The sequence below is a fragment of the Erinaceus europaeus genome, chromosome 5 (assembly GCF_950295315.1).
Source record: "Erinaceus europaeus chromosome 5, mEriEur2.1, whole genome shotgun sequence".
Classification (NCBI taxonomy): domain Eukaryota; kingdom Metazoa; phylum Chordata; class Mammalia; order Eulipotyphla; family Erinaceidae; genus Erinaceus; species Erinaceus europaeus.
In genome coordinates this window covers 45,888,116-45,915,661 of record NC_080166.1, presented here as the reverse complement: position 1 = coordinate 45,915,661, position 27,546 = coordinate 45,888,116, and the positions used below count along the sequence as shown (strand labels likewise).

Below are 27,546 nucleotides of genomic sequence, written 5' to 3'. Positions count from 1 at the left end.
TGATGAAATTTTTACAAGGAGCTGGGCTCAAGTCCTTGACACCTGCATACAGGGTACAAGTTTCATGAGCAGTGGGACGGTACTGTCTCCTTGTTTCTCTCTTCCCTACCTCTTCCCCTCTCTATGTTTGTCTCTTTCCCCCTGTCAAAAATTTAAAAAAAGCCAGTGAGAATAATGGATTGTCACAGGCACCAAGCCCTAGCAATAAGTCTGGTGGTAAATAATACTTTTTGTAACCTCTTGAGTATTAAGATAGTTATTGGTGTATTAATAAATGTGCTGCCGAAGCGAGCACAATTATTGGTGTATTAAATAATAAAATTTTATTGATACTATTGGGGAGCTAGAATTTTATAAATCTCATGTTTATGTAATTGAGTATGTACAAAGAAAGGAATATACCCACATGTTTTTTTGGTTATATTTTTAATAGTGAATATTATCTGTTACCTACTAGAGGGATTAATAGAAAAATGGATTTGTTGAAACATAAGTTGAATGTTTATTCAAGAGGGCTCATATGTTTTTATATTGCTAAGTGGAAATAAAATATTTTCTGTAACCTTGGGATGGCATATCTTCTAAATGTTTCCAAGTACAGTGTAATTACATTTTAAGTAATACTTTAATTTTTAATTTTTATTTTCTTTATTTATTGGATATAGATAGCCATAAATTGAGAGGGAAAAGGGAGATAGAGATGGAGAGAGGCAGAGAGACACCTGCAACACTGCTTCACCACTCGCAAAGCTTTCCCTCTGCATGTGAGGACCCGGGGCTCCAACCTGGGTCCTAGCACATTGCAACTTGTTGTTGCTCTCAACAGGTGCACCACAATTTTCTTCTTTTAATTTTCATATTTAATACAGAACTGAGTAATTGTTATTTGCTTTGTACAGTTCCATATCTGCATATTTGATTTTAATGATAAGTGCTTAGATAATATAATTAACTGATTCATCAAGGTTTTAAAACTGTGAGAAAAATCTCTATACTCTTTTTAAATATACCTTTTAAAAATATTTTTATTTATTTTCGGTTAGAGACAGAGAGAAATTGACAGGGGTAGGGGAGGTAGAGAGGTAGAGAGACACCTACCTGCAACTTCTTTACCACTCATGAAGCTTTCTTCCCACCCCTTTCCTCCTTATGTGTGTAGCCAGCAACTTGAACTTGGGGCCTTGTGCTTTGTAATTTGTGCACTCAACTAGGTCTGTGCTAAGCTATTCAAGTTAATGGCGTTACCTTCCTATACGTATCCATCTTGGAAGTATTTCATGTTACAGCACCTTTCTGAAAATATGCAACAGTAGGAGAGATTACATTTTTGAAAATATTTTACTTATTAATGAGGATGAGAAATAACCAGACATCACTGTGTACACATGCTGCCAGAGATCGAAGAGAGTCCAATATGCTTGAGAATCCAGCACTTTACCTGGCCCACTGTGCCACCTCTTGGACCACAAGATTACACTTTTAAAGTCTGATTTTCTTCCTTGTTTAGTCTTGTTAAAATTTTTATTAGTATATTCTACTCTATATATTGTAAGTTTAAGTTAATAATTAAAATGGCTTTTGATGACATACATAGTAGCAAATGCCTTTTATCTAACTACCATCAATTCAGTTTTGCCTACCAGTATGTTAACTAATTATTTGTGATCCCCTTTACTAATAACAACTGTACATTATATTTGATAACATTTTCTTTATTCTAGGCAAGAAGATGAAAATTTGAACAGTCTTTTACAAAATGGAGATATATTAAACCATTCATCTGAGGAAAAATTCAAGATTCATGATAAAAAAGATTTTAAGTTACATGAATATGATTTGAATATTGAAGAACGATTAGTTCTTATTGAGAAAGGTGTTGACTCAATGGCTACATCTAATGAATCTCACAAATTAGATCATATTAACATGAATCTTAATAAACTTGTAACTAATGATACATTTCAGCCAGAGATGGAAAGATCAAAGACACAGGAAACAGGCTTTTTAAACATTAACACTAAAGGAGAAGCCGAGCTCTTGGAAAACGGAAACAAATATCCTAAGCTGGAATGCATAAATAAGGTAAATGGACATTCTGCAGATCCTCAGAATTCTCCTGGGAGGACTGAACCCCATGACACTGATTCTTCTGTTGATACGGGTATTTCCAAAAGCACTGAAGATCTCTCGCCTCAGAAGAGTGGGCCAAGAGGACCTGTTGTGAAATCTCATAGCATCACTAATATGGAGACTGGGGGGTTAAAAATCTATGACATTCTTAGTGATAATGGACCTCAGCAGCCAAGTGCGGCAATAAAGGTAACATCTACTATTGATGGAAAAAATATAGTTAGAAGCAAGTCTGCTACACTTTTGTATGATCAACCGTTGCAGGTATTTAGTGGTTCTTCTTCATCATCTGATTTAATATCAGGTACAAAGGCAGTTTTTAAGTTTGATTCAAATCATAATCCTGAAGAGCCAAATATAATAAGAGGCCCTACAACAAGTGGTCCACAATCTACACCACAAATCTATGGTCCTCCAGGTCCTCCACAATATAATATCCAGTATAGTAGCAGTGCTACAGTCAAGGACACTTTGTGGCACTCCAAACAAAATCCTCAGATAGAGGTCAGTTTTCCTCCTCAGCAGCGCCTTCCAAGGTCAGAGAGCACAGAAAATCACAGCTATGGTAAACATTCTGCCAACATGAATTTCTCTAACCATAACAACGTTCGAGCTAATACCGGATACCTTTTACATCAGAGACTTGGTGCAGGAAGACATGGGGAAATGTGGGCCATGTCACCCAATGATCGACTTATTCCTGGACCAGCTCGAGCTACAATTCAGCGGCAAAGTAGTGTGTCTTCTACAGCCTCTGGAACTCTTGGTGAACCAGGTTCCACAAGGCGGGCCCAAATTCCTGAAGGAGATTATTTATCATACAAAGAGTTACATTCAGTGGGAAGAACTACTCCAATGATGTCAGGATCACAAAGACCTCTTTCTGCACGCACATACAGCATTGATGGTCCAAGTGCATCAAGGCCTCAGAGTGCTCGACCCTCTGTTAGTGAAATACCAGAGAGAACTATGTCAGTTAGTGACTTCAATTATTCACGGACTAGTCCTTCAAAAAGGCCAAATACAAGGGTCGGTTCTGAGCATTCTTTACTAGATCCACCAGGAAAAAGTAAAGTTCCTCATGATTGGCGAGAACAAGTACTACGACACATTGAGGCCAAAAAGCTAGAAAAGGTAATTAAATACAAATATTTCTTTCTTCTTATTCATTGACTTATTTTCCTGGACAATACTTGGCATTAGTTTTAATAAAACAAGGTGAAGCATTAAATGCTTCTGAGTATGGAATATACATATTAAATGTACATTTACGATCTAGGAATTTTTCCTTATTACTGAGAAGATAGTTCTAAATTGAGACCCAGGAGTCAGAGCAATTGAGCTAATAAGATTAGCTTTTTTTCCTTTCTCTTTCTCCCAAGTGTTTGTTAATGCTTACATTCATTTCATATGTGTATCTCTTCTAGATTTTGCCACACATGCTATAAACAGTACTATTCATGTATTCCTCTTAGGGTTTTTACCTCCTGCTCTCACCTATTAATAATTGTTGACTATATAAAAAGCAGCAGCTTACTGCATAGCTAACAAAATAACAGGGAAATGTAGCACAAATGTAAGGTTCTCAGTTAAGATGTTTTTCCTAGTTGATGGTGTGTGACTAACATTGTCCTTCACACAGATGGCTTCTGGCATGGCATTTGCTCTTTGCTTTTGTGAATTATCTTTTTGAGCCACTCAATTTAGATGACTATATGTTTCTATGTCTTTTATAAAACAATATATTTATGGAGAACATCATTACTCTGGCATATGAAATGCCAGGGATCAAACATGGGACTTTCTGCCTGTAAGTTGGGTGCTCTGCCTAGCAGACAACCTCCTGGGCCACTCTAATGTAATTATTGGAAATAGTTGAAAAGTGATGCTGTAAAATTGATGCTAGTCCTATGGTCTAAAATAAAGTATCATGCCATCGAGGTAATAATACCTAGGAGGTTAGAGCATTGGACTTGGAAGCATGAGTTCCTTAGTTCAGTCCCCACGATTGTATGTGCCTGTTTCTTTCTTCTTCCTTCTCTCTTGAGTTAGTAAATCCTTTTTAAAAAGATATGAGTAGTATCACTGAACCTCTGCTTATGATTGTTGATTGTTTCAGTAATTCTCTTAATTTTAAGTAGCTGGTCATCTGTAGGCCAGTATCTATTTGTTTGGCTATTTTAGATCTTTGCATACTGTTGAAGCTCTTTGAACTTACAGAATTTGTAAACATCTTAAAATTAGAAAAATGCTGGTGATAGCATAGACTTGAATTTGAGAAGGAAAAGAATGAAGTTAAGTTGACTAAGTAGTATAGTGTTCATAATATAAATGAAGTTTGTTGTTGCTTTGGTACTCTGAGACAAAGTTTTCACATAGAAAGAAAGACAGGGAGAGGAGAAAAGACACCATGGCACTGAAGCTTCCCCATGTCCTGTGGGGACAGAGCTCAACCCTGGGGCTTGTGCGTGAAAAAGCTGATGCCCTCCTAGGTAAACTACCTTGTTGGCCCTGAAATGGAAGTTTCATTGGTAAGAGTTGAGACTAAGGAATGAATTCAGCAGGCAGTTCTAAAATAGATTTTATAAGTGTGTAGTGCTGATTAGAATATTTCTTTAACCAGCAAGAAGAATTAGATTTAAAATTAGTGCATTGAATAGTTTGTTCTTGGGGATGCCATCAAATCTTAGTGAATAAATAGCAGAGCTGAAGAAATGGATTTCTTATATTCTGTGTATTTTAACATGTTGGTTGTTCTCCTAAGTCTTTCCTGTATGACTGAGATATGCAAGGAATTTAATAAGTAGCAATTACTTTGTTATTCATTGTGCCCTTCTTATTTATTCACTAAATTACTTCTGTATCTTTATATTTTTTAAAACCAGAGAACTTCTCAGGTACTACGGATTAAACCTGGGAACTCAGAGCCTCAAACTTGAACATCATTTTGTATAACCATTATCCTGTATCCCCAGTTCCCTTCAACTTTTATAATTTGACATTTGGCATACAATTGCTTGGATTGCACATAACTTGAGTTTCCCAGTTGTGACCACTGATAATTTAGAGATGAAAATTAGTTCACCAAAACTAAGATAAATTTTGTGAGGACATAGGTCAGCTATGTCTGAACATAAATCTATAACTGACAGGGTAATTCCCATAGTTCTTGGAGTGGATCATATTATGAGATTAAGAGTTCTCTTTTTTTTTTTCTAAATTTATTTATTTATTCATTGACTACGAGAGTGAGAGAGAGAATACCAGCACTGCATTAGCACATGCAGTACTGGGCCTCAAACTTGGAATCTCATGCTTTAGGGTCCAACACTTTATCCACTGTACACCTCCCAAGTCCTTTTTTCTTTTTCTTTTTTCCTCCTTCCCCCTCCCCACCCCCAGACCATGAGCTTCCTGTGGTGAGAGATTACATGGTTATATCTGGTTTAGAGAGACTTTCTTTTTTCAGATATACTTGCCAAGATGTTCACTAGCACAATCACCAGACTCTGCTGGTTGCCTCTCAAGTAGTGTTTTTCAGCTCGTTGGGTGGGAAACATTTCTTAAGTATAAGAGGGAAAAAAAATGGGGCCCATCCGATAGCACACATGGTTGAGTGCACACACGTTACCATGTTCAAGGATCCAGATTTGAGCCCCTGCTCCCCAGCTGTAAGGGGGGAAGCTTCACGAGAGGTGAAGCAGACCAGGTCTGCAGGTATCTGTCTTTCTGTCTCTTCTTCCTCTCTCAATTTCTCTGTCCTATCAAATGATAAGGGAGGGAGGAAAAAATGGTCGCTGGGAGCAGTGGATTGTAGTGCTAACTCCAAGCCCCAGCACTAATCCTGGTGGCAGAAATAAATAAGTAAATAAATAAGATAAAATTATGTTACTGTAGCTCTGTCATATTCCTTTCAGAGTATTTTATTCTTTAAATCTTTCAGAAGTTTCTTCTTTGTTATTTTTATTTTTTGATCTTAGTTTTCATGTAAGTTTGCTTTACCTAATTCTACATTAAAGTGTTTTCTTAATATTTTATTTATTATTTATTGGATAGACACAGAGAAATGGAGGGAAAAGGAGGAAGTAAAGAAGGAGAGAAAGGGGGTCAGACAAGGGCACATGGGGTTAAGCGGACACATTACGAAGTGCAAGAATCCCAGTTTGAGCACCTTGCTCCCCGCCTGTGGGGGGGTTACTTGACAAACAGTGAAGCAGGTCTGCAGGTGTCTCTGTCTTCCCCCTCTCTTCTCAATTTCTCTCTGTCCTATCCAAAAACAGATTTTTTTTTTTTAATGGCCATAGGAACAGTGGAGTCATAGTGCAGGCAATGAGTCCCAGTGATAGATAACCCTAGAGGCAAAAAACAAAAGAGGGAAAGACACCTGCAGCACTGCTTCACCACTTGTAAAACTTTCCCCTTGCAGATTGGGACCAGGGGCTTAAGCCTGAGTTTTTGCACATTGTAATTTTTTTTAAAGTTTTGTTAGTGATTTAATATTGATTTACAAAATTACATGTCAACAGGAGTATAAATTCACTCTATTCCCACCACCAGGGTTCTGAATCTTTAGTCACTCCACTGCAAGCCACCACATCTCTACAACTATCTGTCTACATTTGTACATAATTGTTGTTTTCACTGCGCTGGCTTCACGGGCGAGTAACAGACGACCAGGGGCTCATGGCTGGGTTGTACGCAGTGTCTCTTTATTCATGCAGGACGCAGCGCAATCTATACCAAGCTGAGCTAAACTAACTACAAACAATCTTGTCTTGATAAATATACTAGCCCAGTAGGGTGGGAACGGGATGCTATGCAGAGAGGGTGGAGAGAAAAGTGACTGGTGAAAATCAGGGTATGACAAGGAGAGGGGGCGGAGCAGGTGAGAATTCTACCACTAAACCACCAATGCCCTGGAGGGAAGGTGGTGCTTGTTAACAGAGGGTTATGTAAATAGAATGAAGTGGTTATGTAAATAGAATGCAGTGTTAAGCAGGGGAGATTTAAACCAAATGAAACAAGGGGTTTTTAGAAGCATACCAACACATAATTGCCCCACTTTTCTTCCTGATCCAATCCTCTCTTCCTCTCTAAGCCACTAATGACAACATTACTACCTCCATATGTCCCTCTTCTTTTCCTCCTCCTATCTCTCTCTCTCTCTCTGGGTGCTGATGAAGTTGTAGTTCAAAGCACTGTTACCTTCTTCTATCACTTCTCCCCTACTGGGAGTAAGGATCAAGGTTTTTTTTTGGGGGGGTGGGGTGGGAGGGTAACAGAAGGTAGGAGTTCTGGCATCTGTAATTGCTTCTCCACTGGACATGGGCATTGGCAGGTCAATTCATACCTCCAGCCTGTTTCTATCCTTCCCCAGTGGACCAGTGCTCTGGAGAGGCAAGGTTCCAGGACACATTGGTGAGGTAGTTTACCCAGACAAGTGAGGATGGAATCATGGAAGCATCTGCAACTTGGTGTCTGGAAGGTATCAGGACATAAATTGAGACAAAATGGTTGATGAACAGTAGGAATGGAGCAGACAGTACATTGTAATTTAAAAAATTTTTTTTATGTATTTATTATTGGATAGAGACAGAGAAATTGAGAGGAGAGGAGATAAAGAGGGAGAGAGGGAGATAGATAGAGACACCTGTAGTAAGTACTGCTTCACCACTTGTGAAGCTTTCCCCTGCAGGTGGGGACCAGGGACTTGAACCTGAGTCCTTGCATACTGTAATGTGTGTGTGCACTTAACCAGGTGCACCACTACCTGGCCCCTTTATATTGAAGTTTTACTTTTTTTTATTTTAAAGGACTTTTAAAAAAATTATCTTTATTTATTTATTACATAGAGACAGCTAGAAATCGAGAGGGAAGGGGGTGATAGAGAGGAAGAGAGATAGACACCTGCAACACTGCTTGACTAGGGGCTTGAACCAGGTCCTTGCGTATTGTAACATGTGCGCTCAACCAAGTGCACCACCACCTGTCCCCTAAGTTTTACTTCTTTATTTGCTCCTCTGTACTACTTCTTACTCCAGATACAACCTTGATGGTATAGTGAATATTTTTTAATTTTTCCTTAAGGTATTTCACAATGCCTCTAAAAGTAAAATTAAAAAGATCAAAATTTCTGACTAGATGGAATTAGTAGTAATAAATAAATGAGTTGTTGAAGCATATATGATTCTGAGACCATGTGGTAGTGACTTCGCCTTCTACCCTTCCACCTACTTGCTAATCACAGTATTTACTTATTTATACATCTCTTACCATGTACATACAGTAGTGTCCAGGATGCATGCCGACATCTCATTAAATGCTGCAGAGTGTGTTCATGCCTTGTGAATAGGGTGCAGTTTTATGTAGATGTCTGTTTATAGTCCTGAAATTAAAAACAGACCTGTATGAGCTTCAGTCTCCTATGACTATTTTAATCAATGGAATATTTATAAATATCTCTTATGTTCATAGTAGATGGTAAACACTCAAGATCGGTGTATCATTGAAATGAGTCAGAACATACAAGTTAACATGTTTAAACTGTATAATGTGTGTGTGAGTGTGTGTGTACATGCGATGGCAGGGAGCTGGCCAGGAGATAATTTAGCTGGTAAAATACACGCTTTACCACATAGAAGAACCTGAGTTTCAGCCCCTGGCTACTACATGGGAGCACTATGAAAAGGAAAAGCTTTATGAGCAGTGGAGCAGTGCTGTGGTGTCTCCTCTCTCCCTTTACGTGGGGGGAAAAAAAGAAAAGTTCCTTGGTTTTGGTGGAATAACACAGGTATAGAGCTTCAACAAAGTCCTAGTAAAATCCAGCAAAAAAGTTAAAAAAACAAACAAATATGAATATGTATTGAGGTGTGTGTGTGTGTGTGTGTACAATTTCTTTGGCAATCTAAACAGATGTTTATAGGACCTCTGATTTAGGACCTCTGATTTAACTCTGCCAAATTTTTACTTTTTGTGAGATGGTTTAGAAAAGTGAAATGTCTAGCCTGTTAATTTTTATAAAGATTTTTTTGTTTAGGTAAGACTTTTTTGAATTCACAAAATTATTAAATATTACATTATAATTCTTTAATATTTTTTATGAAATGTTATATTAGTGTTTCTTGATCAGCTTCACAGTCTGGAGAAGACAGATATTTCTTCGGAGGTAATACACATTATTTGTTACGGCATTTCTGTTTTTTTAATAACAAATCATATTAAAAACATAGTTTCTCACAGCTTAACCATCAGACTGTGAACATTCAGGTCATGATTAAAAGAAACCATACAAAAGAATGGTAGTTAACTCTGGGAATCAAAAAAAGGAAATGAGAATCAGACTGCAAATTTATTGAAGTACATTTAGACAGCTCTAGGATTGGCTCCTAGGCATTCATGTAAGTGTAAGCTATGGAAATCCTAAAGGTTGACTTACAAATAAGTGGTTGTTGGTAAAATTATATGCCCTGGATAATTGCATGTATGCGTGCATCTGACTATGAATCACTTCTTTCCTGAAAAACTTCTAATAGATGTGATAGAAATAAAGAATTATATATATTTTTAAAAAGCATTATGAGAGCTGTGGTATCTTTATACTTCTTTAGTGTTTACAAATGTGAACTGCTTTGTTTACATGTATGTTTTACGTGTATGTTGCCATGTAAATTTATGATTAATAGTGTCCATTTCTTCCAAGGCACTGAACAGTTGATTGTTGCATGGTATTTCTGAGTGGTATTGGGACTTACAAATACTTCTATGTTTATAACATGTCTTGTGAAATTTGCATGCTACACTAATCTCTGTTAAATCTATCCCTCTCTATTCAGAGCATGCTGTCAAGGTCCTTTAATTCCAATCTCATTGCTGTAAGCAGCTTTCACTATGGCAGCTCTAGGGATCTGCACGGCAGCCAAGGCAATCTTGCCTTGAGTGTTGCAGACGGAAGAGGTTCTGGTGGGCACATTTTTCGAGTGAGTACCTGTGGTAGACCAATGCTTGTAGTGCATAGAAGATAGAGAAAAACTCAAATTTTAATGCTTTATCATTTTTGAAAAAGACATTTTTACTGTGGGTTAGATAGCGTTCATTAACTCCAGATTTTCTAATGACTTAGTTCTAAAGCTTGCTGTAAAATTGATTTAATCATTATCTCTTTTCTTTGGTCAGGATCTAAAGATTTAGCCAGAGCTTGTCTATCTAGAAAGGATAAGCCATGAGAATAACTGCTCAAGAGGCTTATTTAAAGAAACATTGTTATTTGCTATGTTCTTGTATTAAAATGAACTTTCCCGAACTCAGTGTTTAAAGGCTATGCCATACATAATTCACAAAGGGATGTGGAGGAGAAAAGTTTTTTCTATAGTGACTGAGAAAGCAAAAATCACTACCTAGAACTAAGTGTCATAGTAATTCACTAAATATAATTAAATGTGGATCTGGAGAAATTATAATAAGTTATGAAGTGAAAAGGTAAAATCAACACCTTCATTGCCCACATTTCAGGATAGTCATTAATGGGAAAGAGGTAAAGAAAAGTTTATTCTTTTAATGAAAGTCAAGGGTAGGAGATAGGAATGTCAGAAAAGGAGAAAGAGCAAATCTGGCATGATTGTGTTTTAGACTTTTCTCTCTGTAACATAAGAGGTGGTAGCATGGACTTTAAATCAGATATTCTTTTCTGCCCCTCTCCTTTCATCCTGAAAAGTATTTTTTTCCCTTATAACTGTTTTACTCCCTTCCCATAGTTTTATTTTCATATTGACTTTGATAACTTGGCCTGTTGCTTTTTCATGAGTGTCTAGCCCTCCCATCTTTCCTCTGTTTATTACTTCCCTGGCTCTGTTCTGTTCTGTTGTATATGTAGCGTAAGAGAAGTCTCTTGGGTTCACTTTGCTATGCTGGACCTACTTATCTTGCTTTACGTTCTATCAGTTGCTAACACTTAGTTTTACCATATACTTTATAGTGTCAGCAATAATGTTGTAACTTATATAGTTTGAAATAAGAGGACAAAGATGTTAACTGTTATGCTCATATTTTAGGTTATCATTCCAATTGTAATCACAGAATAATGATTGGGGAATTTTAGTAGCTCCGTAATAATTTTTATAATCATGTGGGACAGTTGATTTTTCCAAATTTATTTTGGAGTCACAAGGTTTTTTTTTTTTTTATTTAAATTCAGAGCTTTTGGATTTATTGCATTTTTATTGTAGATTAGATAAACATAGTTGTACTTTAAACTTTGAATTTGTACTTAAAACTGAATTGAATTCTTATATATATTGAAAGCATATCTTAACAAGGGAGAAGGAAAATGAATTACTTATTACATGAATATACAGAATTAAACCAGATCACATCTAAAAATGGCAAGTCATGGTTTGAATTTGAAACTTGTTGCAGATAAAGTGTGTAAGATGGGGTTAGTGTCTAAGGTAGGCTTTTGTATGTCCTGTAACATTTCATAACAGATAGTTCATAACATAGATTATTGTTTAACATGGTGATGTAGTTTGAAAATCCTTATTGTTAGGCACATTCTGTTTGGAAAGTATTATTTGTCTTAACTTCTTTAGTTTTCTGAAATTATATTCTAAACTTTAGTTCTAAACCAGATTTGTCTCCAACTAAATTGAAACAAATCATTCTAGCTTGTCTCTCACCATACTTATAAGACATATTTTGCCTTGATTCTTAGCATATTTATAAGAAATGTTCAGAGATAAAGTGGGAGGAATGGGTAGAGGAGGTCATTTTGGTAGTAAGATGACACTAGAACAATAATAGAGCTTCTTACACACGTGAAGTTGTACTCTTCAAATATTTTAGTAGTGTAAACTAATGGTAAAAATTTTAATTTGTTTATAAATATATAGTCTTCGTTCTCATTAAGGTAAACTATAGATATAGGGATATTATTTGTTATATAGAAATTTGAACTCAAGTCAATTTTTAATTCATGTTACCAAATCAGTGCTTCTGAAAATAATTGAGCTGGTATTATTATGGTAAAATAATAATACCAATAATAACAGGACTATAAATTTATCAGTGCTTCTTATCATTAAAAAGAAAATCCTCTGTGATATTGCACTACTCAAAGAATAGCAATGAATTATTTTACCAAAAGACTTACAGTATGTAATTCTAGGAAATGAATCCAAGCCTCCCTTCACTACTGTGTGAGGCTGTTGAGCTATACCCCCATCCATTTTTTATTTTATACTATTAACAGAGAGAAAGTGAGAAAAACTAGAAGAAACATCAGAGCACTGCTTCTGCATCATAGAGCTCCCGTGGTGTTATCTATGGTACTCTCATCTGCTGTCCAAAAATTGAACCCAAGCTTTCACCAATGGTAAAGAATGAGTTAGACCCACTAAGCCTCCTATTGGACCCAGAAAATCTTTTTTAAAATATATGCATTTTCTGATTTATTTTTACCAGAGTACTGCTCAACTCTGGCTTATGGTGGTCCTGGGGATTGAACCTGGCATCTTGAGTACCTCAGGCATGAAAGCCTTTTTGCATAACTATTATATTTTCTCCCCAGTCGCTCCCCAATGCTCAGTGCTCAGCAGGAACATGTTTAGTTGTTCCTAAAATTTGAGACTATTGACTTTAACTAGTAGCTAAATTTACTATTCAAAATGTTAAAAGTCAGGTGTTAATGTAAATAAAACTAAAAAGCATTATAAAGAAATAGCAACAGTATCCATATATTTTTTTCACATATTATAAGAATGTTATGCAATACTATTTTGATAGAGGTACTGATATTTTTCTGATTTTATTGAGATATAATAATTGACATAAGATGTTGTAGTAGTCCAATATATACATCATAATGATTTGGTATATGTGTATATTATAAAATTATTACCCCAGGAGATTTAATTATCATCCATACATAAAAGCACTAACATCAGTTGTGGTAAAGTTTGATTTGGCCCTTTATGTTTCCATTATCTAGAAACATTTTTCCTAATTTTTATTTCAAGTACCATCGTCATTTTGGTTTCACATCTTAAAGGTTATTATTTCTTTACCTTTTTATTTCCTCCTCTTTCGAAGCATCCTCAGTTATCCTGTCCAGGAGATCCCTGTCAAGATGACATATTCATTTCAGGACAGCAGAGCTACTCGACAGCTGCACTTAGTCACAGAGATGTACCGCCAGACAGTTTGATGAAAGTAGGTGCTTAGCAACTAGTGTCTGCAAGCCAAACATGTTTTGTTCCTTTTGACCTGAAAATATCAAATGGGCTTTAACATTGAGAGTACTTTTTTTTTTTTTTTTGTGACTTATCCTTCTTGATTTCCTTTTATTTGAATTATTCTATTAGAGAACTAGGGTATAGGACAGTTGTCCCATGAGCACAGTTTCTTATCTCCCAATGATAGTTTTCTGAACCCTCTTACTACCACAAGTCACCTCTCTGACTGTGTACAAGCTCCCCCCCCCCCCAGATTTGAAAAATATGAAGTATGACTTCACTCTTATCGATTTCTCAGTTTACTCCATGATTCATGTCCACCCTGGACAATCAATTTATTGTTGCTTCGGGTTTTATAGTATCAACAACTTAATTCATCATTTGAATGAATGTGGCTTTTTTGTGTTCTTGATAGCAAATCTATTGGGAGAGTTTGAAGATAAACCTGTCTTAAATCCTTGAGAGTATCTTTCTAATATTAAGAATATTAAAAAATAAATTTTGTTTTTGTTTTTCACCAAAGCATTGCTCAGCTCTGACTGGGTCTTCTTGCATACAAATCCTCTGTACTACCACTGTGCTATCTGCTTAGTCCATGGAAAGGCAATAAAATATTTAAAATATGTCACCTTGAAATTTTTCTGTTTAAGGCTTTTGTATGTGACAATTGTATCTTAGAGCATGTATAACTAAAGCATTACTTATCTAGAGAGTACTTTTCTGTCAACAATACAGAGATATCTTTTTACTACTTTTTCCCAGCTGTTACTTCCTCTCAACTAACTCCATACCCCTTGTATAACCAGATATAATGGTAAAACACAGTAGTACATTATATAAAATTTTATGTTGTTCTTAAGAGTGGAAAATTAGCCTCTAATGCCTTAGTTCATATCTTTGTTTTGTTTTCCTTTTAGTTTTAATACCCATTCTGTGGCTTAGGTTACTAAGTTTGTTTTTACGCTTTGTATTTTCCTCAACTGTTTTCTAATCATAGCTTAATACATCCCTTGAGTGTCTTTAACAATGTTAAGCATAACCAGGTGGGCTTTAGGGTGTCTTTAAGAATAGACAAGGGTGAAGGTAGATGAGATTGCATAATGACTGTGCAAAAAGACTCTGATGCCCAGCACCACCATAAATCAGAGCTGAGCAGTGCTCTGGTCTCTCTCTCACTAAAATAAAAAATATATAAATTTTTAAAAATTTGCTCCCCTTCCCCCCTTTTTTGTTTCTATCTTTAAAAAAATTGTTATTTTCCAAGTAACTGTTTTGAGCTTGGGGTAGAGGAGCCGCCAGTGGAGGGCACGTTTCCAAAGAATCATCTTACTAATCTCTGTATAAAAGCAGTGCTACTGCTGCCTCTGTATTAAATGCTCTTCCAGTAAAAAAGAAAAAAAAAAGATAAGAAGCAAATATTTTCTGGTAAATTCTCTCCCAGAGGAAATATACAGTTGTACTTACCCTACTAGTCAATTAAGATATGAGTATGTTATCTTTGTTCTCTCCTAGGGGACACCCATATCCATTCCCAAACTTCAGAATTAAGTAATTTCATAAGATACTAAAAGAGAAAAGTTGTTTTTGAAGTAAAAAATTTTTCCCAAAACCATGTTTCTTTGTATCCTTCAGTAAGGTTTACTGAGAACACATACTTCTAAAACGTAAACATAATTTCCTCCAGACCTTCCTACTTTGAGATAACATAAGAGAAATTAAATTTATTTTTAATTTTTTTCTGTAATTTCCATCTGGTTATGGTCATTTTTATAATGAATAATCAACGGTGAAGTTTTTAATAATTTCTTTATTGGGGAATTAATGTTTTATATCTGACAGTAAATACAATAGTTTGTACATTCCCCACTTTCCATATAAAAAAACAACCTCCATTAGGTCCTCTGTCATCCTTCTTCGACCTATACTCTTTCCCCCACCCAACCACCCCAGAGTCTTTTACTTTGGTGCAGTACACCAACTCCAGTTCAAGTTCTGCATGTGTTTTCTCTTCTGGTCTTGTTTTTCAACTTCTGTCTGAGAGTGAGATCATCCCATATTCATCCTTCTGTTTCTGACTTATTTCACTCAACATGAATTTTTCAAGGTCCATCCAAGATGGGCTGAAAATGGTGAAGTCACCATTTTTTATATTGAGTAGTATTCCGTTGTGTCTGTATACCACAATTTGCTCAGCCACTCATCTGTTGTTGGACACCTGGGTTGCTTCCAGGTTTTGGCTATTGCAAATTGTGCTGCTGAGAATATATGTGTACACAGATCTTTTTGGATGGATGTGTTGGGTTCCTTAGGATATATCCCCAGGAGAGGAATTGCAGGATCATAGGGTAGGTGCATTTCTAGCCTTCGGAGAGTTCTCCAGACTGCTCACCACAGAGGTTAGACCAAGTTACATTCCCACTAGCAGTGCAGGAGGGTTCCTTTGTTCCCACACCCTCTCCAGCATTTGCTGCTGTTACCTTTTCTGATGTATGACATTATCACAGGAGTGAAGTGGTATCTCATTGTTGTCTTTATTTGCATTTCTCAGACAATCAGAGACTTGGAGCATTTTTTCATGTGTTTCTCAGCCTTTTGGATCTCTTCTGTGGTGAATATTCTGTCTATGTCCTCTCCCCATTTTTGGATGGGGTTATTTGGTTTTTTTGTTGTTGAATTTGGCAAGCTCTTTATATATGCTGGTTATTAAACTCTTGTCTGATGTATGGCATGTAAAGATCTTCTCCCATTCTGTGAGGGGTCTCTTGGTTTGGGTAGTGGTTTCTTTTGTTGTGCGGAAGCTTTTTAATTTGATGTGGTCCCATAGGTTTATACTTGCCTTAGTCTTCTTTGTAATTGGATTTGTTTCATTGAAGATGTCTTTAAAATTTATGCAGAAAAGAGTTCTGCCAATATTTTCTTCTAAGTATCTGATAGTTTGTGGTCTAACATCCAAGTCCTTGATCCACTTGGAATTTACTTTTGTATTTGGTGAAATACAGTGATTCAGTTTCATTCTTCTGCATGTTTCAACCCATTGTTTCCAACACCATTTGTTGAAGAGACTCTGCTTTCCCCATTGAATAGTCTGAGCCTCTTTGTCAAAGATTAGATGTCCATAAGTGTGGGGGCTCACAATTCTATTCCACTGGTCAGTGTGTCTACTCATGTTCCAGTACCAAGCAGTTTTGATGACAATGGCCCTATAATACAATTTGAGATCTGGGATTGTGATGCCTCCAGTTCTGTTCTTTTTTCTCAAGATTGTTTTGGCAATTCTAGGTCTTTTCTGGTTCCAGATAAACATTTGTAGCATTTGTTCTATTCTAAAAAATATGGTTGGGATCTTGATGGGGATAGCATTAAATCTGTAGATGGCTCTGGGTAGTATATTCATTTTGATGATGTTAATTCTACCAACCCATGAACATGGAATATCTTTCCACTTCTTTGTGTCTTTTTCAATTTCCTTGAGTAGTGACTCAATAATTTTCAGTATAGAAGTCTTTCACTTCTTTGGTCAGGTTTATTCCTAGATATTTTATTGTTTTTGTTGCTATAGTAAAAGGAATTGATTTCTGGATTTCACCTTCTTCTAAGTTAGTGTTTGCATAGAGGAATGCCACTGACTTTTGAATGTTAATTTTGTAGCCTGACATCTTACTATATTGCCTGATGATTTACAAAAGCTTCTTGCTGGATTCCTTAGGTTTTCCTATGTATACTATCATGTCATCTGCAAATAGGGAGAGTTTGAGTTCTTCTCTTCCAGTCTGCATGCCTTTAATTCCTTGCTCCTGTCTGATTGCTGTGGCAAGAACTTCCAACACTGTGTTGAAGAGTAATGGTGATAGTGGGCAGCCCTGTCTAGTACCTGATCTGAGGGGAAATGCTTCCAGTTTTTCACTATTGAGTATGATGTTGGCTGTAAGTTTGCTATATATAGACTCCACTATCTTGAGAAATATCTATTCCCATTTTCTGTAGTGTTTTGATCATAAAGGGATGTTGTATTTTGTCAAAGGCTTTCTCTGCATCTGTTGATATGACCACGTGGGGTTTTGTCTTGCTTTTGTTGATGTGGTGGATCACATTGATTGATTTACGTATATTAAACCAGCCTTGCATGCCTGGGATAAACCCCACTTGATCATGATGAACAATCTTTTTGATATACTGGTTTATCCTGTTGGCTAGAATTTTGTTCAGTATTTTAGCATCTATGTTCATCAGAGATATTGGTCTGTAGTTTTCTTTTTTGGTTGTGTCCCTGTCTGCTTTTGGTATCAAAGTGATGTTGGCTTCATAAAAGCTAGAAGGGAGTATTCCAGTGTCTTCAGTCTTCTGGAAGATTTTTAAAAGTAGAAGTATTAACTCTTCTTTTTTGATGTCATTGTTGTTGGATAGGACAGAGAGAAATGGAAAGAGAAGGGGAAGACAGAGGGGGAGAGAAAGACAGACACCTGCAGACCTGCTTCACCGCCTGTGAAGTGACTCCCCTGCAGGTGGGGAAGAATTATATTTTTGTCAGAGTTATGCTACTTCTTTAAGGGCAGGCTTGGTGATAGTTGATTCTTTCAACTGTTGCTTGTCTGAGAAGGTTTTTATGTCTCCATATAATCTGAATGACAGTCTAGCAGGATACAGTAGTCTTGGTTGAAAGACTTTCTCATTGAGAACTCAGATATCTTGCCATTCTCTTCTGGCCTGTAGTGTTTGTGTGCAGAAATCTGCTGATAATCTTATGGGTTTTCCTCTGTAGGTGACTCTTTGTTTTTTCTCTTGTAGCCTTCAGGATCCTTTCTTTATCCTTATTCCTTTCCATTCTAAATATGATGTGTCTTGCTATCTTGAAGTCTGGGTTAATTCTGTTTGTGACCCTCTGGGCTTCTTGAACCATTATGTCTTTGATGTTGTCTAGGCTAGATAAGTTCTCAGCTATTATGTACTGAAGAATGCTTTCTTCCCCTCCCTCTCTTTCTTCCTCTGTTAAGCCAATAATGTGTATATTATTTTTTTAAAGTCATCCCATAGGTTTCTGTTGCTGTTTTCAGTATCTCTTAATCTCTTTTTGAGATCTCTTACTTCTTTTTTAGTTGTCTCTAATTCGTCCTTGATCTTGGTAATTCTGTCTTCAGCCTCATTGATTCTATTCTCTCTCCCCACTTCTGTTTTCTGGAGTTCATCTATTTTGTTACCCTGTTCTGATAACTGTTTTAGCTTGTTCAGCTAGTTGTGTTCTTAGCTCAGCTATTTCAGCTTTCAGCTCTCTAATAACCTTGAGATAATTAGTGTTTTCTTCCAGGGTCTTATTTGTTGTTTCTGCATTTTTGAGGACAGTTCTTTCAAACTCTTTACTCGCTCCTATGATTATTTCCTTTACTAGTGTTTGGATGTTGATCTCATTATTTTGTGGTTCAACCTTTGGGGGGCTTTTAGCTGGACTCTTGTCCTGGTTCATTTCTCCAATATTTCTTCTTGTTAGTTTAACCATTTTATATATTATGTTATGAGTACCCTTTATCAGTACTTTTCAAATTACTGATCACTCTTGCCTGGATTGACTTGTGTCTATGTAGGATACTTAAAGGGTTGTGGAAATTGACAGTTGTTTCAATAGTATTTTAATCCCTGAATTGGAACTCAGTGGCTTAAAAGCCTCTTGTGCTTTTTCTTCCCTGTAGGCTATGGGAGCCTGTGGGCTTTTAAACTATAAATAGGCTTCTTAGCTTAATCATTGACTCCTGACCAAGAGATAAAGCAGGGTGTGGCAGAGATAATCCAGTGGTTGTGCAAAGAGACTTTCACAGCCCCACTGCTAGGCCACTGAGGTATAGATCTTCCCTTGATTTTTCTGGTTAGTTCTCTGTTCCCTGGTGTCAGCACAGGGCCTCTCTGCCACTGTTCCAGATTCTGAGGCCAGCAGCAATGGAGACTCAGAGTTGCACTTGGTGAGTCTCAGGGGAGTCCTCTCCTCCCTTCAGCAGTCCCCTTGTTGGTGAAACAGACTGGAGGTGGTATCTCAACTGGCAAACTGCTGGACTGTTACTAGCCACCCAATCTCTCCCATGGCTCCTCTTTGTCCATGAGCCACACGTGTTTGCACTCACCCGTGATTTGGTGGGTTCCTGAAATCGTTCTAGTCCTGTCTTGTTTTGGTCCCTGAGGTGGTCTCCTTTGGTATTCCTAGTTGACCCGGGAGAGGAGAAAAACCCAACAGTGAAGTTTTAAATGTTTAAATAACAATACAAAAATCTCATTATAGGCAAGCATTTCTACAAATGAATAACGTTTTTTAGCATAGATGCCATATTTCCATAATGACAATGCTAAAAGTCATATTTAGTCTCTAAAATATGATCTTTACAATAATCCAAAGATTTTTTTATTTTGTGAAAAAAATAGAATATCATGGTTTACTTTTTGTAGCAAATATTTTGTGGCATTAATATTTAGAGAATTTAAAAATCATCAGTATATACACAAAGAGTAAGAGCAGAGGTCATGCAAATAGACTGTTGCCTGAGGCACTAAAAGTCCCACCTTGAATCTCCTGTACCAATGTAAGCCAGAGTTGAGCAGTGCTCTGGTGGGGAAAAACAAACAAAAGAAGGTAAATTAATTTTTAGACTCCATAGCTGAATTGGTTCCTCAATTTTGGAAGGAAAGAGGATAAAGATAGAATAATAAACTTAAGATTAGGTAAAAGTTCTATCACATAATGAACTTACAAAAAATTGTATCACAAAGTTAGTTACTTTTTTTTTTCCTAAAGAACACTGGAAATACATCTTTTGTGTATATAAAAGACTTCATTGTGGGAAAAGATACTCTTCCCATGGACTTAATTTTTAAAAATTTTGTTACTAGAGAAAAGTAATTTTAAATGTAAATGTTTTATTTGAATACTTTAAAGAGTAGACCTATTTGTTTATACTCAGGAAAATTAAGTGAATACTTTTTTCCTTTTCAAATTAAAAAAATAGCATAATAATAAAAGTAGGAAAAAATAGAATTAGCAACATTATATCATGTTTAGAATTTAGATTGTTAAACTCCAGTGCTTTTGTAATGTTTTAAGAGCAAAGTCCAGATATTTATGGTAAGAAGTTATTGCTGGTCATTTTAAGATACTTCGTGTTTTCCATAGATGCCTTTGAGTAATGGACAGATGGGCCAGCCTCTCAGGCCTCAGGAAAATTGTAGTCAAATACATCACCCCCTTCCTCAGGCATCTGTAGCAAGGCATCCCTCTAGAGAACAACTAATTGATTACTTGATGCTGAAAGTGGCCCACCAGCCTCCATATACACAGCCCCATTGTTCTCCTAGACAAGGCCATGAGCTGGCAAGGCATGAGGTAAGAACAACCAGAATATTTGAAATGTGAGTTAAGCTTTTAATGGATTTTAGCTTATTTACTTATAAGCAATAAGTCCATCTAGAACTTTAACATAGTTTTTACTATTTTGTTTACATGTTGGTGTGTGTGTGTGTGTTTGTAAAATGTTAAACTTTATGTTTTAATTTGGCTCCACAAATTCCCCAATTCTAATAAATGAACATAGGATTTAGTGGTTTTGGGAATCAATATTTTTCATCAGAAGTAGTGGTTTTTTTCTAATACAGGTTGGTGATAGATGCTTCAGTAATCAGATTGTCTTAGGGAATATAAATTATAAAGCTTAAATTCTAGTAGTAGGGCTAGGGAGAGAGCATAAAGGTTATGCAAAAGACTTTCATGCCTGAGGCTCCACAGTCCCAGGTTCAACCCCTTGGCACCACTGTCAGCCAGAGCTAAGTAGTGCTCTGGTTAAAAAATAAACAAACATATAAAATTAAACAGTGTATGAATAAGCTTTAGTAGTATATTATAACTTGCTATTGTTATTTGATACTCAAAATTTTTTAATTCAACTATAGTCTTCAAACTACTTTGGGAAGTAATAGTTTTCTCAGAGTATTTTTAAGTCACTAACACGTATTTATATATTTTGATAATTTTTTGATTAAAAACATTACAAATTTAGGTAAACACTATTTACTTTGGTGAGTGAGACTGGAGAAATTAAGTGTTTTTTAATAGAAATCTAGTTCTTGGCAGCTTTTTAATAGATTAATTATAAAAATAGTATCATTTGGTCACTAATGCCTCTATTTAAAGCATATAAACATATCTAGCAAATAAGTATCCAACAACCACCCAGGGATCTTTCAGATACCTTGTGAAAGCCCCAGTAGAGACTGTGATAGTATGTCATCTAGATGTGTCCCAATGGAAAGAGATAGTAAAATACATACTCTTTTTGTTTGCTTTATATCACTAGAACTCATGATTCCTAAAAAACATATTAAGGTCAACATTGACTGGTTGCCTGTTCTCACAAAACAACAGAAGATTAAATTAGGGGATTTTGCTTACCTGTGCCTTTAACTCACTAACGTATTAACATATTCTGCTTTAATATTTATTTTTGATGAACCCATATAATTTATTGTTTGCTTGAACTTAATTTATCAGTATTTAAATATAATGTTTCTGTGTTGCAGCTTTTCTCTGAGATAGTAATAAGTTTATTTTTGTATTAACTCAGATTCGAGTGAGAATAGAAAAGGATCCAGAACTTGGATTTAGCATATCAGGAGGTGTTGGAGGGAGAGGAAACCCATTCAGACCTGAAGATGATGTGAGTCTTATTTACATATCCTGGAAATACCAATAAAGGGGGAAAAAAGATATACCAATAAAGTTTTGTTCACTAGTTTAATACCACACATAGATAGCACTTTTTAAATTTTCCTCTGTTGTTCAACTTTATGTTTTGAAATACCAGTTCAAATTAAATCATAAGTTTTAAAAGTTTATTATATGGAGATGTTTTGTTATTTTTAGTGCATATATATAAGTAACATTTTTATGGAAATGATCGTACTAAGGTTAATTACTAGAAATGAAAATAACTTTGGATTGTCACAATCCTATTCAGAAAAGACCAGGTTTCAAATATTTGCATATCACTGAAGATTGACCTATGACATTTTATTTTTATGCATACTTTCTCCTCTAAACAAGTATCTTTTCTACTTTTTAAAGGGTATATTTGTGACCAGGGTGCAGCCTGAAGGACCAGCGTCAAAATTATTACAGCCAGGTGATAAAATTATTCAGGTAACTATTTTTTTAAATTTTATAACATCTGCCACTTCATCAGGGAATTATTAAATGCCAGACTTAAGAATAAAGATTTTGTGAATTTAGCTTTTAAATACTTTGAATATAAATATTTGTGATATTTCTTCTGACTGCCTGTAGCACTGTCATAGTTTAAAATACTTACACATTTGGGGCCTAGGGGCTGCTCCACCCAGTATAGCACATGCCTTGCTGTGTCTTAGTCCCTGGGTTTCAGCCTCACACCACATACTAGTAGCATTATGGATGGTGAGTCTGTGTGTGATTTCTTTACTCTTTGTCAGTCTCTTCTCCCTCTAGCCTTTCCCTTAAAATAAAATAAAATAACCTTTGACCAGGGAAGCTGGTATCCTTGGTATTGCACATGGGTGACACCTTGAGTCAAACATTAATTAATGGGAGAGGAATCAAAGACCACTTTTTGAGACAAGCTGTCATCTTAACAGAAATGAAAAAAAAAAAAATCTTTGAAAATCTGGGAAACTCTGATTTTTCCATATCACCTCCCTTTCAGTTTTATTAGATATTTACTTAAATACACTGAACATTGTCTTAGGAAAAAGACAAGTCTAGGATACAAAATATAAGACATATTTTTTCCTCCAGTATTATTAACTCAGCAATTAATTTCTGAGTCTTCAGAAATTAACTTTAAATGTAAAAATAATTATCAAACTAAAAAGTGAAGGCATTAATGCCTACTAATAAAGACTGTGGAGCTAGACTGCCTGGGTTTGAATTGCTTAAGGGAAAACTATAGATCTAGTCTGAGAAACACCTATTTGTACTGAATCTTAAGGTCATTTATAGATATATGTGCCATATTATTTTATAGTATTCACCCCGTTTCTGTATTCATACAGTCATGCACACATTATTCTGGGATATTTGCGATTTTATGGTTTTAGTTTTGTCACTGTGGAGATGCTCCATTGCCTATCCACACTTGAATTTTCCCTAAGATAATGATGGCCAGAGAAATAGGTTCTAGTCCTGGAGGCATATGGGGCCAGGAGGATTGGGGGTGGGGAGTGGGGGGAGGATGTCAGGACACAAGGGGCATCAGGGAAGGCTCCAATCCTCCGTATCTCTTCACCCTCTTCCCTCCCCCCAATGAAAAAGTGACTTGAGAGTAGTAGAATTGCATGTATGTGAGGCCCTGAGCAGAGGGGGAGTTAAACAAGATGATAGAAGAATCTTCTTTGTTTTGAGGTTAAAATATATACATTTGAAGCAGTTAGAACTGTGTGGTGTATAGTAAAGATCTCAGTAAATGTTTATCCTAAATTGAAATTGTAATGTCCTTGATCTAACAGTCCTGAGGCTAGAATAAGATTAGGCTTTATCTGTTCTTCTCTTGCAACTTGGTACAACACTGTTTTGACTAGAGCTTTGGATAAAAAAAAAAAGAAGAAAAAAGTTCCAAGTTTAGTCTACTGTATTGCATGTGCCAGAGTAGTGTGTGGCTCTTCTTTCTTCTTTAATTTTTATTTATACTCATTTATTATTGAAAAGAGACAAATTGAGGTGGGGGAGGTGGAGGGGAAAATAGACACACACCTGCAGACCTGTTTCACCACTTGTGAAGCTTTCCCTCTGCAGTTGGGTACCAGGCATTTGAACCTGGGTCCTTGTGAACTGTAAAGTGTGCACTTAACCGAATACGCCACCACGTGCCCCCCCATTAGTAAATAAGTAAAAGTAGTGAATAAAATTTAAAAACACTGTATGTGACACTGTACCTCACACAGGTGCTTCTATATACATATCATTTGAAAGGGAGGTGGAGAGGCTTGTTGGGGACCCATTGTGCTTTGGTGAAAGGAGATGATAGTTGGGTGATGGAGGTGAGGTATACTGACACTTACCTTGGGGAAATGTGAAACTGTGCTGCTGGTGATAGTCATCTTAAAAACTAATGGGGTGGGAGGAGAGAGTCATCTGAAAATGTGGGCAAAGTAGAGATTCCTGGGCCTTGGATTTCAGAGGCTTTCTTTTCTTCCAAACTGATAGAAATGCACAAGTTCAGATACATTGCTATGATACAGTATTTCTTAAAAGTATTTTTCTTCTTTCTTTCAGGCTAATGGCTACAGTTTTATTAACATTGAACATGGACAGGCAGTGTCTTTGCTAAAAACTTTCCAGAACACAGTAGAACTCATCATTGTACGAGAAGTTGCCTCATAAGCACTGTGGACAGAAAAGGGGGGAAGACAAGCAAGATTTATTGGAAGATTCTTGCAGGGGAAATTAATATTTTGACTATTTTTATATATAAAGAACTCAAAAAAGTATGTTCAGATTTGTACATTCATAAAAAAATGGAACTTGTGGTTAGAGGGAAAGAACCACTGTACAGTATATAAGGGAGGCTATTGAATTCATATCATATAAAACTTGTTAGGTTTCTAAACATAGCAGTCCAGGCCACAAAAACATACATAGGTTGTTTTTGTATAGACTGTAGGTTTATTTTTGGATTTCATACACATGACTGAACTCTGTGCAAGGCTCTAATTAGCCTTGATTGTAACTCAGAGACAGATGGCAGAGCTATCTATCTCATAGCTTTTATGCCCTTATTTTTACTCAACTGGTATTAATGCTTTTCTGCTCAAACTTTTTTTTAAGTGGGCAAGCTATTTGAAGTGTTGGCTTTTGCTATGTGCACATAGAATTGAAGAGTGAGTATGTGAAGGTGGTGCTGGTTGGTTCACTTTCCAAGGCCAGATTAAAACAGTTAATTCCTATAAAATCTGGAAGCAAAGAAAGAATAAACAGCTGTATGTTAATATATTAATAGAATTAATAGAATAATGCAATAAAAAGTAGTGTCTTTTTAAAGAAACAAAAAGACAATAATTGCATTTTTATAAACTCTACAGAATCTGTCCTTGTCATAGCCATTGACTCTCCACTTGCAACTGGTGATTCAATTTTTAGGTTTTTAGTGACAGAAATTTTTTAACCCAACTGTAGATGCATGTCCATGCATTTACTATGTTATGAAAATTTCCTCATTTTTCAAATGGTGTGCTTTCAATCTATTTTATAATTAGTACTCCATTTTAATCTTAATTTATAATTTTTATGTTAAGCAGCAAATGAAACTAAAATGGCCAGTTATTATAATTGTGTTACTGTAACACAAAAATGTCTGATTTAGGAAAGCCTCTTGATTTTGGCCTCACTTTGCCTTGGTAAAGTACAAGGAGACATGCTTGGAGCTAGGAAACCAAAGCAAGTTTGTGAAGCTGGCACAATGATAGAGAATTGCTGTGGAGAGTTGTGGAGCAAAGGGATGGGTCTTTGAGACCTACCAGTATGTAAAGTTGTTCAAATAAAGGGCTGTTCCTATAAGTAATATTAATGTGAACTCAACACTTCTGAGTCTTTAAAGGGTTTCTAAGTGTATCATGTAATAATGTTTTACCACCAGCTGCCTTTGTTCTTCATTCATGTGGTAAATATTTGTTAGAAGTCTGTTGATTTTGTTTAGTCAAACTATTAATTTTGTTTTTGTTCTATGTAATCAAATAAATTTGAGTAACATGTAATGGTAAGAATTAATGCATGGTTATTGGACCAGATAAAAGTGCCATAGAAGACCCATAACTCTTGTTAGCCAAGGAGTCTGGACCCTTTCATTAGAGCAGTATTCCATTATTGCAATTCGTTTTTTTTAATTACTAAAAATAATAGTTTTGGAATTTTTAACCTGTTCTGCTTCATTTTCCAACTTTGTTTTAATTAAAACCTTAATAAAATTGGCAAAAAACAGTAAATCTATATATTTGCAAATGTGAATTGGATTAATTCCTTTCTTGCTAGTCAGAATTCAGTAGGCAGTACTTTAAAAAATATGTGAACTCAAATGTTGCACTTACTTTAAGATGTTATCAATTGATTCTTGTACTGTATAGTTTTAATAATATTGATTGAAACCCTTTAACAACTCTTTGTAAATTTTAACTCATTTCAGTTGATTTTCAGTACTATTTACATAGGAATTGATTTTTATGGATATAGTCGATGAAATGTGCTGTATTTTGATAAAATTCATTTATTGTATGTGTGTTGTAATCTCTTTAAAAAAGAATGACAAACAGCTTCTTTAAGACAAGCCTCAGTGTTGCCTTTATTCATAGTTTATTTTAAAATATTAATTTTGGCACTATGAAATATTTGTTATTTTTATTGGTTTTAATCAACTTTTCACAGTAAGATTCTGCTTCAATAAGGAATGCATAAAATAAACGCAATCATGACATTTTCAAGTACTTTAGCTGGAATCAAATACTTAAGACTTTAATTTTGGAAATAGGCCACAAAGAACAATTGATTCATTGGTGATATAACCTTAAGTTAATTGCATATTTCAGGTGCAACAAGTCTTTCATTTTCTATGATTTTATTCTACTTAGGATAATTTTAAAAGTTTTAATGTACTTGTGAGATAGAAAAATCAGCCAGTTGCCAAGGAAGTAATGTCATACATGATATAGCAAAAGTGGCTGAAAAGTTGTGCACTTAAATTAATTGCTAATGTTTTCTTCTGAAATATTGGAAAATTAAAATTAACAAGACTCTTCATGAGAATTTTTTTATTATGGTGAAGTTTCAAAAATTTGAATAGACAACTTTTTTTTTTTGCCTCCAGGGTTATCATTGGGGCTCATTGCCTATGAATCCACTGCTCCTGAAGTCCATTTTCCCCATATTTGTTGCCCCTGTTGTCATTATTGTTATTTTTGCCATTGCTGTTGTTGGATAGGACAGAAATTGAGAGAGAAGAAGACGGGGAGAGAAAGCTAGCTAGACACCTACAGACCTACTTCACTGCCCATGAAGCATCTCCCCCTGTTGTTAAAAATTCGGAGGCTCCTACCCCCGTTGGGGAGCCAGGGGCCTCTAACCAGGGTCCTTGCATTTTGCGTCATGTGCACTTAACCTGCTGTGCTACCGCCTTGCCCCCAGACACCAGTTTTAAATGTTGAA

At 35.9% G+C, this 27,546-nt stretch overlaps 1 protein-coding gene across 6 annotated transcripts in view; it reads left to right on the top strand.

Annotated features, from left to right (window-relative positions):
• The window catches only part of ERBIN (erbb2 interacting protein), a 127,992-nt gene extending 101,164 nt beyond the window's left edge, over positions 1 to 26,828 (top strand). For 3 of the 6 annotated variants that reach the window (XM_007523491.3, XM_060191270.1, XM_060191269.1), the window contains exons 21-26: positions 1,722 to 3,264; positions 9,963 to 10,106; positions 20,503 to 20,712; positions 21,947 to 22,039; positions 22,447 to 22,521; positions 24,628 to 26,828. In XM_007523491.3, the coding sequence (XP_007523553.2) occupies positions 1,722 to 3,264; positions 9,963 to 10,106; positions 20,503 to 20,712; positions 21,947 to 22,039; positions 22,447 to 22,521; positions 24,628 to 24,735 (2,173 nt within the window). In that variant the 3' untranslated portion in view covers positions 24,736 to 26,828. Of the gene's footprint in view, positions 1 to 1,721; positions 3,265 to 9,962; positions 10,107 to 13,212; positions 13,333 to 20,502; positions 20,713 to 21,946; positions 22,040 to 22,446; positions 22,522 to 24,627 lie in introns of all 6 variants that reach the window. The other 3 variants (XM_060191273.1, XM_060191271.1, XM_060191272.1) reach the window with 3 other exon arrangements.
• Positions 26,829 to 27,546: the final 718 nt, after the last annotated feature.